At 34.6% G+C, this 15,486-nt stretch overlaps 3 protein-coding genes across 6 annotated transcripts; 1 reads left to right on the forward strand and 2 right to left on the reverse strand.

Annotated features, from left to right (window-relative positions):
* Positions 1–486: 486 nt before the first annotated feature.
* On the reverse strand, positions 487–4,259 carry LOC140803658 (internal alternative NAD(P)H-ubiquinone oxidoreductase A2, mitochondrial-like). The gene is given in 10 exon segments (XM_073159559.1): positions 487–782; positions 872–957; positions 960–1,050; positions 1,328–1,442; positions 1,859–2,022; positions 2,653–2,718; positions 2,841–3,001; positions 3,093–3,306; positions 3,888–4,038; positions 4,255–4,259. Coding segments are annotated over 10 exon segments (1,206 nt in total). The 3' UTR covers positions 487–629.
* A 777-nt stretch (positions 4,260–5,036) lies between these two features.
* Positions 5,037–5,883, reverse strand: LOC140803551 (probable aspartyl protease At4g16563). Its single transcript, XM_073159462.1, has one exon. The coding sequence runs from the start codon at positions 5,752–5,754 to the stop codon at positions 5,137–5,139; it is 618 nt and encodes a 205-aa protein (XP_073015563.1). The 5' UTR covers positions 5,755–5,883; the 3' UTR covers positions 5,037–5,136.
* Positions 5,884–10,280: 4,397 nt separating this feature from the next.
* LOC140842375 (transcription factor E2FB-like) lies at positions 10,281–14,213 on the forward strand. Of its 4 annotated transcripts, none has more exons than XM_073210226.1 (14): positions 10,281–10,606; positions 11,594–11,708; positions 11,814–11,879; positions 12,038–12,123; positions 12,206–12,294; positions 12,420–12,474; positions 12,546–12,598; positions 12,690–12,740; positions 12,811–12,859; positions 12,939–13,004; positions 13,101–13,177; positions 13,324–13,546; positions 13,673–13,739; positions 13,815–14,213. In XM_073210226.1, exons 1-14 carry the CDS (start codon positions 10,433–10,435, stop codon positions 13,955–13,957), a joined length of 1,314 nt encoding a protein of 437 aa, XP_073066327.1. In that variant the 5' UTR covers positions 10,281–10,432; the 3' UTR covers positions 13,958–14,213. The 4 variants fall into 4 exon arrangements, with proteins under 4 accessions (XP_073066327.1, XP_073066328.1, XP_073066329.1 ...); XM_073210227.1 differs by having other exon boundaries at positions 13,119–13,177; XM_073210228.1 differs by having other exon boundaries at positions 10,282–10,606; positions 11,594–11,681.
* The last annotated feature ends 1,273 nt before the right edge of the window (positions 14,214–15,486 follow it).

Genomic DNA, 15,486 nt, shown 5'->3' on the forward strand with positions numbered 1-15,486 from the left:
TGTTACTAAACTAAACAATGTAATGGATCTTTAATTCTTTTGATTCGTCCAATATCTGTAGAGTGCATAACATGAATTTTGTTGGGTAGTAGTTTACTAAAAGATATGTGAAAATAAACAGTTGGTGTAATTATTTTGAGAAGATTTACAAGTTGAGAAACAATTATCATATTCGAGTGCGTGATCTCTTTTGGTTACCAACCGGTCAACCAAATTTCTACCCACCATGCGTGAGCATGCAACAATACATTAGGTGATCACATTGAAACTGTCTTTATCATATTTGTCATCCTCCATTCCTCTTTGTTTTGAAGATTGCCCTTTTCAAAATCATCACACGAAGTGTGACTTGATCAATTTACCTAACCATCCGTTAATGGTAATTTTTCTTTAGAAAAACAAAAAAAATATATATATAACAAATTTTACACTGCAAAATTAGTAAAATCGTCCGTTGATTAAATTCTTGAATCTGCCGGAAAAATGTATATATTGTTATATACAACCATGGCCATAACCATTGATCGAATAACATATACCAACCAAGTGAACTGCGGAAGAGATCGTATATATCTACCGCCGTGGAGAATGATCGACTTTCTTTAACAGGTCATCTTCTGTTTCCGTGTCTATATCCGGCTAATATCGCGACCAAACACCAAAGTTGTCAACCAATTGACTGCCACATAAAACCTGTTTCTCCAGCTAATGACCCGGGTAAGATAAGCTGAGCGCCAAACAAACCAGCTTGGAAATCCTGCCATCGATATACCTTTTGCTTCCTGGGCAGGAATATTTATAACTAGGTTAAGTCAAATCTAACAGGTTTTAGGCAGCTAATGAAATTTGACAGAAGTATTTAAAAGTTAACCTTGCTCTGCCTAAGGTCCACGAGTGCCTTGTGTCTCCCAATGGTAGCCATGCTCCCCAAATGCCTATAAACAAAGATTTCCCCAAGTCCAGTTCTTTTACAGCATTGGCACGTCCTCCACCAGACTTGCCTATATTATTTAACAACTTGGCTAGATATTTTCCCTGCCGCTCTGCCACCTAACAGAAAATGTTCTCAACGTATTCGACTGCTGAAGTCGTAAAACTTGTGGAATATTTAAACTTTTGGCTTCATAAGGGAGGATGAATGGTGTACAAAAACGTTGTCTTATAGAGGACTTTTTGATCTTTCAGCATAAATACTTGAATTTTAAAATGCTAATGGAACAGTATCATACAGAAGAACAATGAATGATGTGACTGAGTGTAAAAAAAAAATTTGAGGTAAAAAAAAAAGGAAAAAGAAAAATCAGATTCGGATTATCCAATAGCTTACTTGGGCCAGGGCGGGAAGAACCGGCTTGCCTGTGCTTTCAAGAAAGCCACTGCAGTCACCAACGGCAAACACATCCGGCACAGAAGGGACTCGAAGCCAATCATCAATACCAATCCTACAGTGGCATGATGCATAGTTACCACGTGAAAAGCAGTTTGGATGATAAAACATGACGCAAATCAAAGTGAAAAAGAAGATTGCTTCAGGAAATTATGAAATATAGCAAAGAATGGCAGATAAGTAAGAGTCAAATTGCAAGGGCACCTACATAATAGGGATTGAGGTTGCCCACAAAGCCAAGTATTATAGAAATATGATGTAAAAAAAACAGTCATCCCTTAAACAAATAGGATTCTAGAGTAAAAAGTAAGAAAGAAAGCCAAAAAAATTTAATCCCTACATTAATATCAAACCTTCAAACAATTTCCATCTAACAGCGTATCAGAGTCTAAAATGATAAAGTCTATAGCTGTACAACTCGATGAAAGAAAGTGGCATGGATAAGTTTTTTATTGCCGAATGAATACATACCTTCCACCAGGTGCTTTAGGTACTTCCAAGGACTTCACAAATGGTGAGGGACCGACCCCAGTAGACCACACTAAAAGACCATAAGGAATATCTGTGTCATCGCTCAGAATTATCTTTTGAGATTGGACGTCCTTCACAATTCCATGAACAAGACGAACTCCTGACTGAGAAAATGATTTTTCAAATCGATCCATAAATTAAAAGAAAACCGATTCAACATGTACAACAACTCCACAAGTGTAACAGAATAAGGATACCAAGGGAACACTGTTAAAACTTCCCAATCCCCACCTTTCTCGGACACAAATAAGCCCTAAGAAAATGCGCGTAAATGTCCGTTTTTGCAGGGCTTCAGGACTGTGCAAGGGCATTTGACAAGAAAACTTCATTTTGTGATGCAGAACATATTAACTTCAAATATGGGAAATCTAGTCAACGATGGAGATAGTGAGTTGACAATAAAAAATAACACCGAAGAAAAAGTAGCAGACCCACTTTCGAAACCAGTATCATCGAATTCATTGGAACAATTCAAAATTTTTGTATATATTACAAATTGAGATGTAGTGTTAAACTTAATTAATTTGTAAGTCAGGGATATCCATCATCTGCAGACAAAGTCTACAATGACAGCCACATTGTTTGTCAAAATTGAACGCTGTTATGCTTGATTTCAGTCAGAAGCCAATGTATATATGCATCCATGTTAGCATATGAGAAGAAAGGAGTCATGAACGCTTCATGGGAAAAAAATTGAAAAATAGCACGACATTATGGTTTGCAAACACCCTTACCTTAGTCAATTGCTTAATAGCATATTTTCGTAGACGGTCATCAAATGATGACAATATCTCATTTGCCTGCAAGGTGGCAAGCAACAGGGTAACAAATTAAAATTGCATTATAAATGAGCTTGATTCAGATAAAATTTAGTAGAATAGGTGAGAGGAAGGACTTCGATGGGGTGTAGTCATAGCCTAACCTCAACTAATGTAACATGAATATAATCTTTCACATGTGCGTATCTTTGATGTACATCCTTCATTATAAAGTCACTGAGTTCTCCACTGAATTCGACTCCAGTGGGACCACCTCCAACAACAACGCAGTGCAGAAGCCGACGCTTTTCTTCATCGGTGACACCTGCTCAACCCACAGTGAACAGTGGATGAGCCTAACTATCATGCTTCACCTATTATCCCACTTAACCATTTAACTACTAGATTTCTCTTACCTGGAACATCTGACAGCATCAGATTTAGAAGCAGTTTCCTCCTTATTTCTTGAGCATGGTGAACTTCACGAAGAAAAATCGCGTGTTCTCTTGCACCTATAATACCAAATGTAGAAGCTTCTGCTCCTGAAGCAATAACTAGCTTGTCATATGAGATGCTGAAGTTCCTGGGATCTAACGTACGGGTCCCATCAGTGATCGTTTGACAGTGAACCTAGAAAGAAAGATTATTTTCCTTCTACAAATTACTCAAAACATCACCTAAATCAATTGTAATAAAAGTCAATATACGACTAAAAATAACAGAAGTCAACTCCTGGCTGGTACAATGATCACGAGTCACGACATATCATAAATAAATTTATGATCCCTTTTTCTTCATAATATACTGAGATTCCATGCTTGCCAGTAATTAGGTACATGAACCAAAATCTATTATAAACGTGATATCTGAAAATCAAGAAGATTTCAGGATTTGGGATAAATGTTAATCTACTGAGATTCCATACAACTCTAAATTTCTAAACAGTCACACTGCTGCGGCAATTTTTCCAGTTCGATTCACTCACCATGCATTCCTTAGCTCAGAGAGAGAATAAATGCCTCGCAGAATAAACATCCAAGAGCCAAAGAAGTAAAAATAATAAATCAAAAGACATGCAAATTTCCCAACTTCACATAGAACTATTTGCCTCAACTCTAAGAAAGTAGCAGTTTGTATGTAACACAGTAACGGTGTTCAAATTCTAAGTTCTTAAAAACTACAGGGTGGCAACACGAGCAAAAGCTCAAAACCTGATGGTTCTGGAAATCGACACCGGTGGAATTAGCGAGGAAGAAATAAGAACCGGGTTCACGAGAAATTACGGGTTGGATCCTCCCAATGGGCTCCGCCACGGACCTGAACTCAAGTGTGCCGACACAAGTGGAAGAAAGAAGAGGAACTCTTGAGAATAAGTTTTACATTGAAAGGAAAGTACAGCAGAAAAAAACGAGTTTTACATTGAAAGAAAGAAGAGGAACTCTTGAGAATAAGACATTTTTCATATCTAAGATTCTTATATCAGGATTTACTCATGTGTATAAGCGCCAATGGTCCATAGGATATGGTATAAAAATACTAGGGAGAATGCTGATTTCAGCACCATCGATTTTATTTAACCCCATGTAACATAAATTCCAGGCATATAATTTTTGTACATTCCTAAAATTATTACTTCTCAATCGATCAGTATATCCAACTATCAAGTTCCGTTGGTCCATAGGTCCATGAATTGTAGATGTGTCATAAAGATCTTTATAAATGCTCACTCAGAATTTAAAAAAAAAAAAAAAAAACAAAATTTTACCTTTTCCAGCCTCGATCTTAATCAGATATTCAACAGGAAAATGAATTTTATAAAGCCTTAATGTGTCCACTTTTTAATTTAATAATCAACGAGACGTTGAAATGTAGTGAAGTCACATAATTTAATGCATTTTTTTAGTATAATTTAATAATGCATTTAGTGATGAATGCATGTTCAAATCGCTGTCCTCAGTAAATGAACGGTAGACTTTTATGTATGTCATGTGGTGAAATAAATTTTAAATCTCTGTCACTTAAATAATGTAATAATATATTTTTAAAAATATCATAAAAATCATTGTGAAATTCTTTTTAACATACAATTTTGTGTGATCAATTGAATTAAAATAAAAAAGATATTATTTTATGTGAAAAATATCGAATTTATCCAAAAATATTATATTATTTAATCACATAATCTATTAAATAATTCAAATTGTAATCTGTGTGACAATCTCAGCTGTCTTCCAAAATAGTTCGCCTCTCGACTAATCAAGAACTTCACGAGCTATGCATATGAATTCAATGAAACAAAATTATTCATATTTCAAATGACGAAATCCAGTGTATCGCCTCAAATTTCTTACAACACAGCATTAGAAAGAATAATCAAGCTATAATCCTATATAAATTGGCATTATATATAATCTTGATCAAGAAAACCAAATAAATCTGTTAATCCATCCATCTTCTTCCCTACCCAGAGCACGACTGTTGAACGAATCCAAATCTTCCGTTCCTCAAATCGAACTCCACGTGAAAATTCTGCATCAAGAAATTGCCCAGAATAATCGACGGCCCGCTCACGAGTTCCGGCCCGAGTAACGTGTTATCGGTCACCATAGTCAGACAAACAACGACCTTCTGATCATCTTTCACAACAAAGAAATAGTTCTCCAATGGCAGTACCATCTCTGCTCCGCCCTTGAAATGGAGCTTCAGTTCCGGAAATTTAATGGCTTCGTGCCCTGTCACATCGAAACAAGGCCGCAACCCTGTTGAATTCTCCACATTTTTAGCCCTTTTATAGTCTTTAACCTGCTCTGCAAATGAATCGGTTACTGCTTTAAACGCCGCCGGATTCATGTAAGTGAAAGTCGAGCCGGAATCCACGATAGTCCCGCCATTTCCATCAGAATCAGGAGCCAAGAATTCGTGTGGAAGCTTAACTTTCTTCCGTCCAACTATGATTTTTCTCAGGCCGACGTAGTAGTAATCTCCCAAGGCAACATTTTTGCTGCTGTCAGGGTTTTTCAGCAGCGGTGTGTAGCTGAATCTTGCTGTCTTTTTACCAGAATCATATTTGTTATCCATGATTAGGACGCTGTTTGTCGGGGTGTTGTCGAATTTGTGCGAGACCAGGCAGTATGAGAATTTCTTGAGGCCTAATTGGTTGGGCAGAGAGGAAACTCCGCGGCCGAATCCGGCGACTCCGGCAGGCTGATTCGAACATACTGTCGTATCTTGTTGTCAAATCCTCCATCGATGATTTTGCTTTGTTTTACTTTTCTTTTTTGACGGCTTTTGACCAATTGTGAGAATAATCATCTCTTCTATCTATATCTAAATCAATACTGACATCTTGGTGCGATGAGGTTGTTGCTAGCCCCCGACTCTGAGATTCTCGCTTTCTTTGTTACCAACCAAGTGCTCATCGGACTGTGATGTGACAAGGTGGACCGTGTTTTCATGATTCTCCCCACATGCTCCAGATTAAATGCAACTCCCATTATTTTTCATCACGGTATTTTTCATATGCAATAACGCAATATGTATTCGTCACTATGGCCGATTCGGTATAGTATTGTAAACACTATTATTAATTTGCGTTGAAGCGATTTACCTTTTTTTGGACGGTATTGTGCCAATGAGATCGAATCACGTTTAAAGCTCTCCGAGATGAACCAGCGGGACGATTGTTATTGTAGTAGTCCGCAACACGTCTCCAGAAATCATTCCCCTTCTGATCATTGCCGATGACCGGGTCATCACTCATTGTGACATACGATCTCGCTAGTAGCTCGTCTTCCTCCTTTTTCCATATTATTCGCTTCTTCGTACCCTCAACATCTACATCAGCATTTTGCACATTTTCGAGATCAACTCGTGTTTCACGGTCGGAGAACTGAGTCTCTGGGACAAACGTAGGAGTTGGCGGCTCGTTCTCGATTGGCATATTGGTGGATTGTGGATTATGTAATCCATAAAAATAAGGCGGCATGAAATCTGGGTTGCCTATACTTTGCCAATATTCAGTGTGTAGGCGGTGGATACGGAGCTCGGGAGGTGTAATTTGGATGATTCGAAGGATTTTCATAACCTTGGAAATTTGAAACAAACGGCCAATTTGGATATAGGGGTGAGAAACAATGGGTCATTTGTGAGTTTGACATTGTCACCATTGTGGCTAAAATATGACAGATAATGTTTGGGGATGAATGAGAAATTGGTTAGTATATAAGTGAATAAATTAGTAGATGTGGGTGTATTAATTTCGAATAGTTGGTGCATATTCTGCCGTGTGAATAGCTTGGGTGATAATTAGCGACGGTTTTGAAAACGTCGCAAATGCGACGGTTTTTAAAATCGTCGCTTTTTGCGACGGTTTTTAAAACCGTCGCCGATTGAATTTTTTTTAAAGAAATGAAAGATGGGCGCTGAATTTGCGACGGTTTTGAAAACAGTCGCAATTCGATTAAACAAAAATAATACACCTCACCCATTGGTGCTTTAATGTAGGGTGTTATATAAACTTACATACCATGGGTGCCTAAGCAAAAAGTGGGTGTAAAAGTTGGTAATGTGGGGTACACAAAGTGGCCATATTCGTGAAGCTTAGGTAGCAACAGCTGTCGCTGTAATCTGATAGAAATGGTGGGTCTTAATTGAGGTTCTTGGACAGCGTGAAGCGTTGTAGCGTGCATCTACGATTGGGACGGACCGTTTCCAAATTCAGAGGCTGTCTTTGAATGCAGCGGCGTCCGGACAAAAGCTTCCATTCTTCAATGAAGCAAGAAATGCAAACTCCCAATTGAAAATACAGAATAATTTATTTAACAACACAAGTGGGATACAAATGCAAACTACATCTATAGTCGTGGCTCTTGATTTTACATATAACATGATCAACATCCTTCTATTTTCGCTGCTCACATATGGTATATGTACTCAGTAAAGCGTTTTCTGATTAAACTTATTAATCGAGTGTTTGGAAAAAAAATTATGTTCTGAATTTTGAAAATAAAAGTGAAAAATCACAACTTTTAAGGTAGATTCTTTGATAAAAATACAGTTCTCATACTAGTTTTTTTTAAATAAATAACAACTAAAGAGCATATCTCTTTTTTCGTTTATTTGAATGAATATCAAATGATAATTTTGAATTTATACACAAATATTTGGAGTAAAGTATCTAAAATTGTGTTTGGATGGATGATTTTTAATCGATAGATCTCAAATAAATTTAAATGTACTTATGTAATTTAGAGAAAACATGTCATAAACTTCAAATTCACTGTCTTCTTTGTTTATTTAATGTTCTATGTTAGTTATGGTAGAATTCAAGTTCATACAACAATGAATATAATTGAAATACATTCTAATTTGTGTAACAATTGTTTAAATAAGTACAATTAGAATTTAAGATTTCATCTATTATTTCATTGGTTATATAAAAATATAATTGAAATTTATAGATTATTCATTCATCGAAAAACAAATTAATATAATTTCTACTTATATACCAAAATACCATAAATATTAGATTTAGAATCGACATGAGAATAGTTTTGAGATGTTATGATTATGAAAACGATAACCTCTGTTCTTCGATGAGCATTGGATAAACATCTTGTTTATCGTAATAGTCTATATACCATATTAGTCATTAAATTGCACTGGAAAAATAGAGTGTTTCATGTTCGTCTAAAAAAATATTGGTATGCAAAATCAAATTCCTCTAATCATTAATAAAACTTTTACATATTTCACCGACTCGAATACTCTTCTTAACTCGAAATTCATAGTCAAATTCAATATCATTTAATGAAGGCTAATCATACGGTGGATTTGAAACGAAACCATTCGACTTTACTATTTGAGCACGAACGCTACTGAAAAAATGTGATCACAATACGCGTTGAAGAAACTTCATAAACAGAGCTCTCATCCTTTTATTTTATTCAGAGCTCTTTATCGAGTTCTTTCTTATTTTATAAAATTTGGGTGCTCAGATATATAATATTTGTGAGATGTTCGTTTTAATATATTAAAATAATTTGTGTTCTTTTTTGAAATACAGCGAATGATTATGTATCATAAAATATTATAGTAGAGTATTTTTCATATTACTAGTCATAATATTTTTTAGAGATTTTCTACGTAAATATCGGTATAAATAGACACACACACACACACACACACACACACACACACACACACACATATATATATATATATATATATATATATATATATGTATGTACACACATATATGAACTTAATTCAATTTAAATAATTTAAATACAAAAGCAATATTTGAGTCGACTTGATTTGGCTACATATCTTTATATATCTTTTTATTTTATTTATTTTATTTATCCCGAACAATGTGGATATTAACAATTATAAGGTAAAAATTTGTATGAGACGGTCTCACATGTCATATTTTATGGGACGGATCTCTTATTTGAGTCATCCATGAAAAAATATTACTTTTATGCTAAGAGTATTACTTTTTATTGTGAATATTGGTAGGGTTGACCCGTCTCATAAATAAAGATTCGTGAGACCGTCTCACAGCATACCTACTCCAATCTTAAATGACGTAATATATTATTAGTTGTTCATAAACATATCATAAAAACTCATGTAAAATAATCTCGTATATTAGTTTTATGAAACAAATCTCTAACCACATCAAATTATCGAAAAAATATTTTTTTAATTCTAAAATTATTAATTTTCAATTTAAATATAAACCACTTACTTGTCTCACAGAAAAATAACCATGAAACCATTTCACAATAAGCATACTAATATAATAATTACCTACAAAGGTTTGGCCAGTAATCTCATTGGTGAGTCCATAAAAAAATAACAGGCCCAATACCAAAAGGTTTTTACCGGGCTTGAATAGAAGCCAAGTTTCCTGGGAAATCATGAAGGCCAACGTGGCCCAACAGAAGGCCAGCTTAACGACACAAATGAAAGGCGCCAAACCACATTCCGTACAGGTATAAAAAAAATGCACGCATAATAAAAGGTTAATTAATAATGGCAAAAACTTGTGTGATACGGTCTCACGGGTCGAATTTGTGAGACGTATCTCTTATTTGGATCATCCATGAAATAGTATAATTTTTTATGCTAAGAGTATTACTTTTTATTGTGAATATGGGTAGGGTTGACCCGTTTCACAGATTAGTATCCGTGAGACGGTCTCACATGAGACCCACTCATTAATAATAGCTTGTGCCCAAAGAAGTTGTGTTTGCCATTTTAAGACATTGCCCACGTGTAATTAATTTTAAGACATTGCCCACGTATAATAATTTGTAAACAGTGTATAACTATGTAGATCATATAATCCGTCAATTTAGAATCTAATTCAATATTTTTTTAAAAAAGAACGTACTTTTTAATATTTTGTGAAATCAGAAGATCTCATTCAAAAGTTATTTTCTTTCCGAAACAATATGAATGTATTATCACATGTGACATTAACCTCATCACACACGAGCTTAAGTCCAATTTAGAATTTAATGTGGTAATTAATTTTCAATTTAAACTAATCAAAACTTATAATACAGAGAAATGTAAATAGTAATGATCGAGTAGTTTGCAATAATAAAAATAAAATAAATGGCAAGTTCTTCCCACAGCTCGTTTCTTCCCTCCTTTTCTTTTCCCCTTCCATTTTTGTTCCTTCTCACCCGAAACAGATCTACTTCAATTCCCACTTCCATTTGTCACCTGGAGAAAAGATCTAATCATGGAGGAAGAGCGGCAATCGGAGCAGAAGTCTTCTAGAAAACAGTTGCCTTTTACTTCCGTAAAGCCTCCGTTTGGAAGGGGCGGCGATTACCAGCACTTCGCGGCTGAAAATTCTTCGCGCCTCGGGGATAATCAGGAACTTGATGAGGTTGTCGTCGTAAATACGCCGCCTGTGAGTGTTCCGGTTTTTGTTTCGAATCTCATAATTACGGTTGTGTGAGCATGCTTGTCCTTGATATTACTCGTGTAGTTAAAAAGGAAAACTGAGGTTGAATTGCGGCTGTCATTAACTTTGTTTCTTGATTTGTTTTTTGTGTGCTTAGATTTTATGAATTGAGTGGTTCCAGATGAATGAATGATGTTGAACTTTGGGTGTAAATCTTTAGGCGAGTTGAATGTTCACTGATTGTTGATTTTTGCGTACTGCAAAGTGAATTTTGTTATTCAAGGAAATCTCGGTGTCTGTGGTGAATTAATTATTTGATTTGTAAGCTAACTGAAGTTGCTTTCTTTGGTTTTACTGGATAATATCTGTGTTCTGAAGCTCTATCGATGACTATTTCTCTCTCTTTCTCTCACCAACTGGATTCGACCGATTGTTTACCTGATTTCATCACAAAAGGTTTTCGTTTTATTTCAGGTTTAATGTTGCCACATGTTTTACATCCTCCCTCATGGATGTTAACTGTCCATTTCCATCATTACTTGAAATAAATTGTATAGAGTTGCTTTGGTTGTGTTACAAATGACCTTGGATTAGTCATTATCTTCGTGTTGTAAAACGCAACTGAATGGATAAAATTTCAGTTATGATGATTTTAACAAAAAAGTTCATTAACTGTTTTTCCTCACTTAATCTGTATGTAGTGATGTCTCTTAATGTGATCCTGCTAGTGTTGCTTTTAAGCTTTAATTTTTGATAGCCTTAAAGTTATGGCAAAAATTCTTTTTAGCTTCACCACTTGAAAAGCTTGACTGAGTTAAGTTCTTCTGATTCTTCAGCTCTAGTTGTCCTAAATATCATATGAGGTTGCACAGAAAGCACATGATGTAGTATCATCCACGGTGGTTCTGTAATTATTGCACTTGCTACTTGTTTTCTCGATTTGGTAAATGTTGGTGTTTGTGAGTCTGTGACATGTTTTTGCGTCTGCTCAAGTCATTGAAGCGGAAGAGTGGAATGGCTGTATCTGGAAAAGCAGGAAGGGCCCAAAAGGTTCCAAGGACAACGAAGTCTAGCAAAGCAGGTTCTCAAACTCCATTGTTAATTATTGGTGAATTTTACTATTTTAATCTCATGTGATGTTTGGCACTCTGAATTTTGTCCAAATAAATAACGAGGAAGATAGTTTGTAGTTTCTGATCACATCTTTACGCAGGTTCTCCATCACTGGGAAATAACAATCTCACACCTGTTGGTCCATGCCGTTATGATAGCTCATTAGGTAATAGAATTTTTTCAGTCAATTTCAGAAATATTTCTCCTCAATCCTTTCAGATGTATGTATTTGCATCTAGTAATTATTTGATTTATTAAAAATCTTTGCTTAATCCTCTGTTTAATCAATGGTCAAATCTAAAAAAAATAACTTTTTCCTTTCAGGTCTTTTAACAAAGAAGTTCATTAATCTTATTAAGCATGCAGAAAATGGTATTCTTGATTTGAATAATGCTGCAGGGATGTTAGAGGTGAATATATTATTGAAATCGATGCTACATTTTTTACCATGCCATAAGTCACAGTGTTTGAAAGTTTCTTATGTTTCAACAGGTACAGAAGAGGCGTATTTATGATATAACTAATGTTCTCGAAGGCATTGATCTCATAGAAAAGAAACTCAAAAACAGAATCAAGTGGAAGTATGGAAGCAACCATCAAATATTTATTTATTTGGTTGAAGTGTTTTTCAGTTTAACGTCATGTTTACCCTTGAGTACCACCATTATGATAATCAGCGTTGCTTATGAGTATTGTTGTCGAATAGGGGATTAGACGGCTCGAGACCTGGAGAAGATGACGAGAGTCTTTCTGGTTTACAGGTAGTACATAAAAATATACTTTATATATTTTTTCTGCATTCCTTTTTATTATTTGAATTACTTTGTTTCAGAAAGAAGTAGAAAATCTAAAACTTGAAGACAGCACACTAGATGAACGGATAAGGTGATACCCTATGCGTCTATAGTTCTATGGCATCAACAAGATTTTTCTAATTGTGGTTAATCATCCTCTCTGATAAATTATCTTGATTCAGAGAAACACAGGAGAGATTGAGGGGCCTCAGTGAAGATGAAAACAATCAGAGGTAAAACTCCATTCTAATATTCCACAAAAAATAAATTACTTTGATTTCCTTTATTTTACCATCACTCTAGGTGGCTTTTTGTCACAGAAGATGACATAAAAAACTTACCTTGCTTCCAGGTATAGCTATTATATTGGTTGAACCAGATGTATTTGACAGTCCATTAATACTGACACATGGTTAATTTTTTGTCGTTAGAATCAAACTCTTATAGCCATTAAAGCTCCACATGGAACCACATTAGAAGTCCCTGATCCAGATGAGGTTATTTTACTTCCTTTCCTCTGCTAATTGTAACCCAGATATGAGATAGTTTACTGTAATTGTGCATGTAACTTAGTACTGATTCACTCGTCATAGGCTGTTGATTATCCACAGGGGAGATACAGAATAGTTCTTCGAAGCACAATGGGGCGCATAGATGTTTACCTTGTCAGGTATGTTTCATTTTTATACTTTTTTGCTATCTTAATATCTGCTCACGGTTTCATAGATGAAATTTGATATTCTGGCATCTGTTCTGAAGCAAGTTTTTTTTTTTTTTTTTGGTTGCCTTCTGTTTTGTTCTTAATTTCGAGTTTAGTCAATTCGAGGAGAATTTTGAGGTGATAAATACTGTCGAGCCCCAGCCGAACATCCTTGAAACTTCAAATGTTAATGAGAATGCATCTACACAACCTCCCATGGAGGAGAACATAGGAAACAATGTTGAATTGCAGGGAATTGAAGCTCCAAGAATATGCTCAGATGCAAGTACATCACATGATTTCGTGAGTGGAATCATAAATGTCGTGCCATATATCGACGTAAGTCCAATGAAAATTAACCATATTAATTTATTATATTAAAATATCATCGCACAAGATCCACCTATCTTTCATTAATAGCATGAAATATTGACTTTCTTGAGCTTCTGTTTCATGTTTTCGTAGAGTATTGCTGATTATTGGCTGTTGTCTGATGCGGATGTGAGCATCACCGACATGTGGAGGACAGAACGTATCCTTAGTCATCTGTTTATTTCTTCTTTCTTTTCCTCATTTTTCCTTGCATTCCATGACTTCTGAATATTAGCTGAAATCGACTGGAACAGTTTGAACACGTTACATGAAGATTATGATACCATGACCAGCAGCAGTATTCTGCAAGCCCAAACTCCACCACCAAGTACTTCTGTAGTCGACGCCATGATGAATAAAACACAACTGGATACTTGATCTTGTTGAACCAAGGAACCCTTAAATTGTCTAGCATTTACATAACCAAACTAGTCTACAATACGAGAATGCAGGTATCTAAATTATTTTCAGTACGTTTAAAGTAACCTGTTTCACAGAGTGCAGGTGTCGCCACGGAAACAGACGATGTTCCCTCAATAGCAGTGTATGTACATTACTCGTTTATGTAATATACGCGTATCATGTGACCTGGTTTACGTTGAATAAGTATAATAAATTTCACTGTCATTTGAAATTTTTCGTAATAAGTAGAGAATGATGGGATAAAGTAGGCACTAAATTTACTTCTAAGGCTATGTTTGGGTTTGGTTCATTTTTTATTTATAGTCCTCAAACTCTTGATTATTATTGAAAGTCCTCACTAATCATGTTATTTGTGTGATTAAATATCTCTCGTGTCATAATGTATAATTCTCGAATAGTGATCATAATAAGATTGTATATTGACCATAATATCCTTAAATTATCTTCAATAATATAATATGAAAATTAAATAATTAATATAATATTTAAATTTTTATTATATTTTTTATAAATTAATTTCATATATTTTTATTATTTTAAAAAAACAATAATATTATAATTATCACTAAAATTTATATAGCAATAAAATTAATATTTAAAATATTATTACTATTTTAATTATTAATTAAATGTATATTTATAAATATATTTTTAATAAATATATTTAAATTAATTTAATAAATGTAAAATATAATTATAAATATTTAATTATCATCAAATTATTTTAAAAATATTTATAATTATTCTTCTAACTTAAAAATCTTATTTCAAACAAGGGACGGATATGGAGAGCAATATTTTATCTACAAGTGATTTTGATATCAATATTAGATAATTATTTTAAATTTGGTTTGTTGAAAAAAAATCATAAAATAAATTAAGTTTTGTTGCGTTATAAGAATCGTGGCAACTATATTCTAGTCATCCTTGATTTTATCAAGCTTTGAAATTCAAGATTAAGCTTAAAAAGATACTAACAAATCCAAAGAATTTAGGTATAATATACTGTTAAATTCTACAGATTGAATCCTAGTAAAATACGTCAAATTTTCTTTATATCGGGTTCAATAAGAACATCTGAGATTATAAAAGCTAATATAAATCTCAAAAAGCCAGGCTCATTAAAAAAAAAAACCACTTTCGAGAACAATGTGCCAAGAAAAACCAACTGCGCCCCCGCCCGAAGTTTCGAGGAGTACAGTAACATGCAGCCGTAAAAGCAATAGACATTCGAATCAAAATCATGAATCGACGTCAAATTATATATCATTACGAGATGTGGTGGACTACACCGAGAACGTCGTGTTTAGATGTCGACGATGAGCCGTGCAAAGATCGACTCGTTAGCCGTGTAGCTCTTTTATACTTACGCCCCATGAGGCCGACTGGGTTGCGAAGTCCACCGTCCAAGAGGTGTCTTCTTTGTGGAATTTGTGAGTTAATATGGGATTCATTGACGGGGAAATTATGAACATATATGAACG

The sequence above is a fragment of the Primulina eburnea genome, chromosome 10 (genome assembly GCF_022965805.1).
Source record: "Primulina eburnea isolate SZY01 chromosome 10, ASM2296580v1, whole genome shotgun sequence".
In the NCBI taxonomy this organism is placed as follows: Eukaryota; Viridiplantae; Streptophyta; class Magnoliopsida; order Lamiales; family Gesneriaceae; genus Primulina; species Primulina eburnea.

Bases quoted from the DNA above. Each gene is read 5' to 3' on its own strand.
- LOC140842375 (XM_073210226.1), top strand. From the start codon at position 10,433: ATGGAGGAAGAGCGGCAATCGGAGCAGAAGTCTTCTAGAAAACAGTTG. The intron at 12,295-12,419 runs GTATGGAAGCAA...GTTGTCGAATAG, and splicing joins AAAAACAGAATCAAGTGGAA to GGGATTAGACGGCTCGAGAC. The intron at 13,740-13,814 runs GTATCCTTAGTC...TCTGAATATTAG, and splicing joins CGACATGTGGAGGACAGAAC to CTGAAATCGACTGGAACAGT.
- LOC140803551 (XM_073159462.1), bottom strand. From the start codon at position 5,754: ATGGATAACAAATATGATTCTGGTAAAAAGACAGCAAGATTCAGCTAC.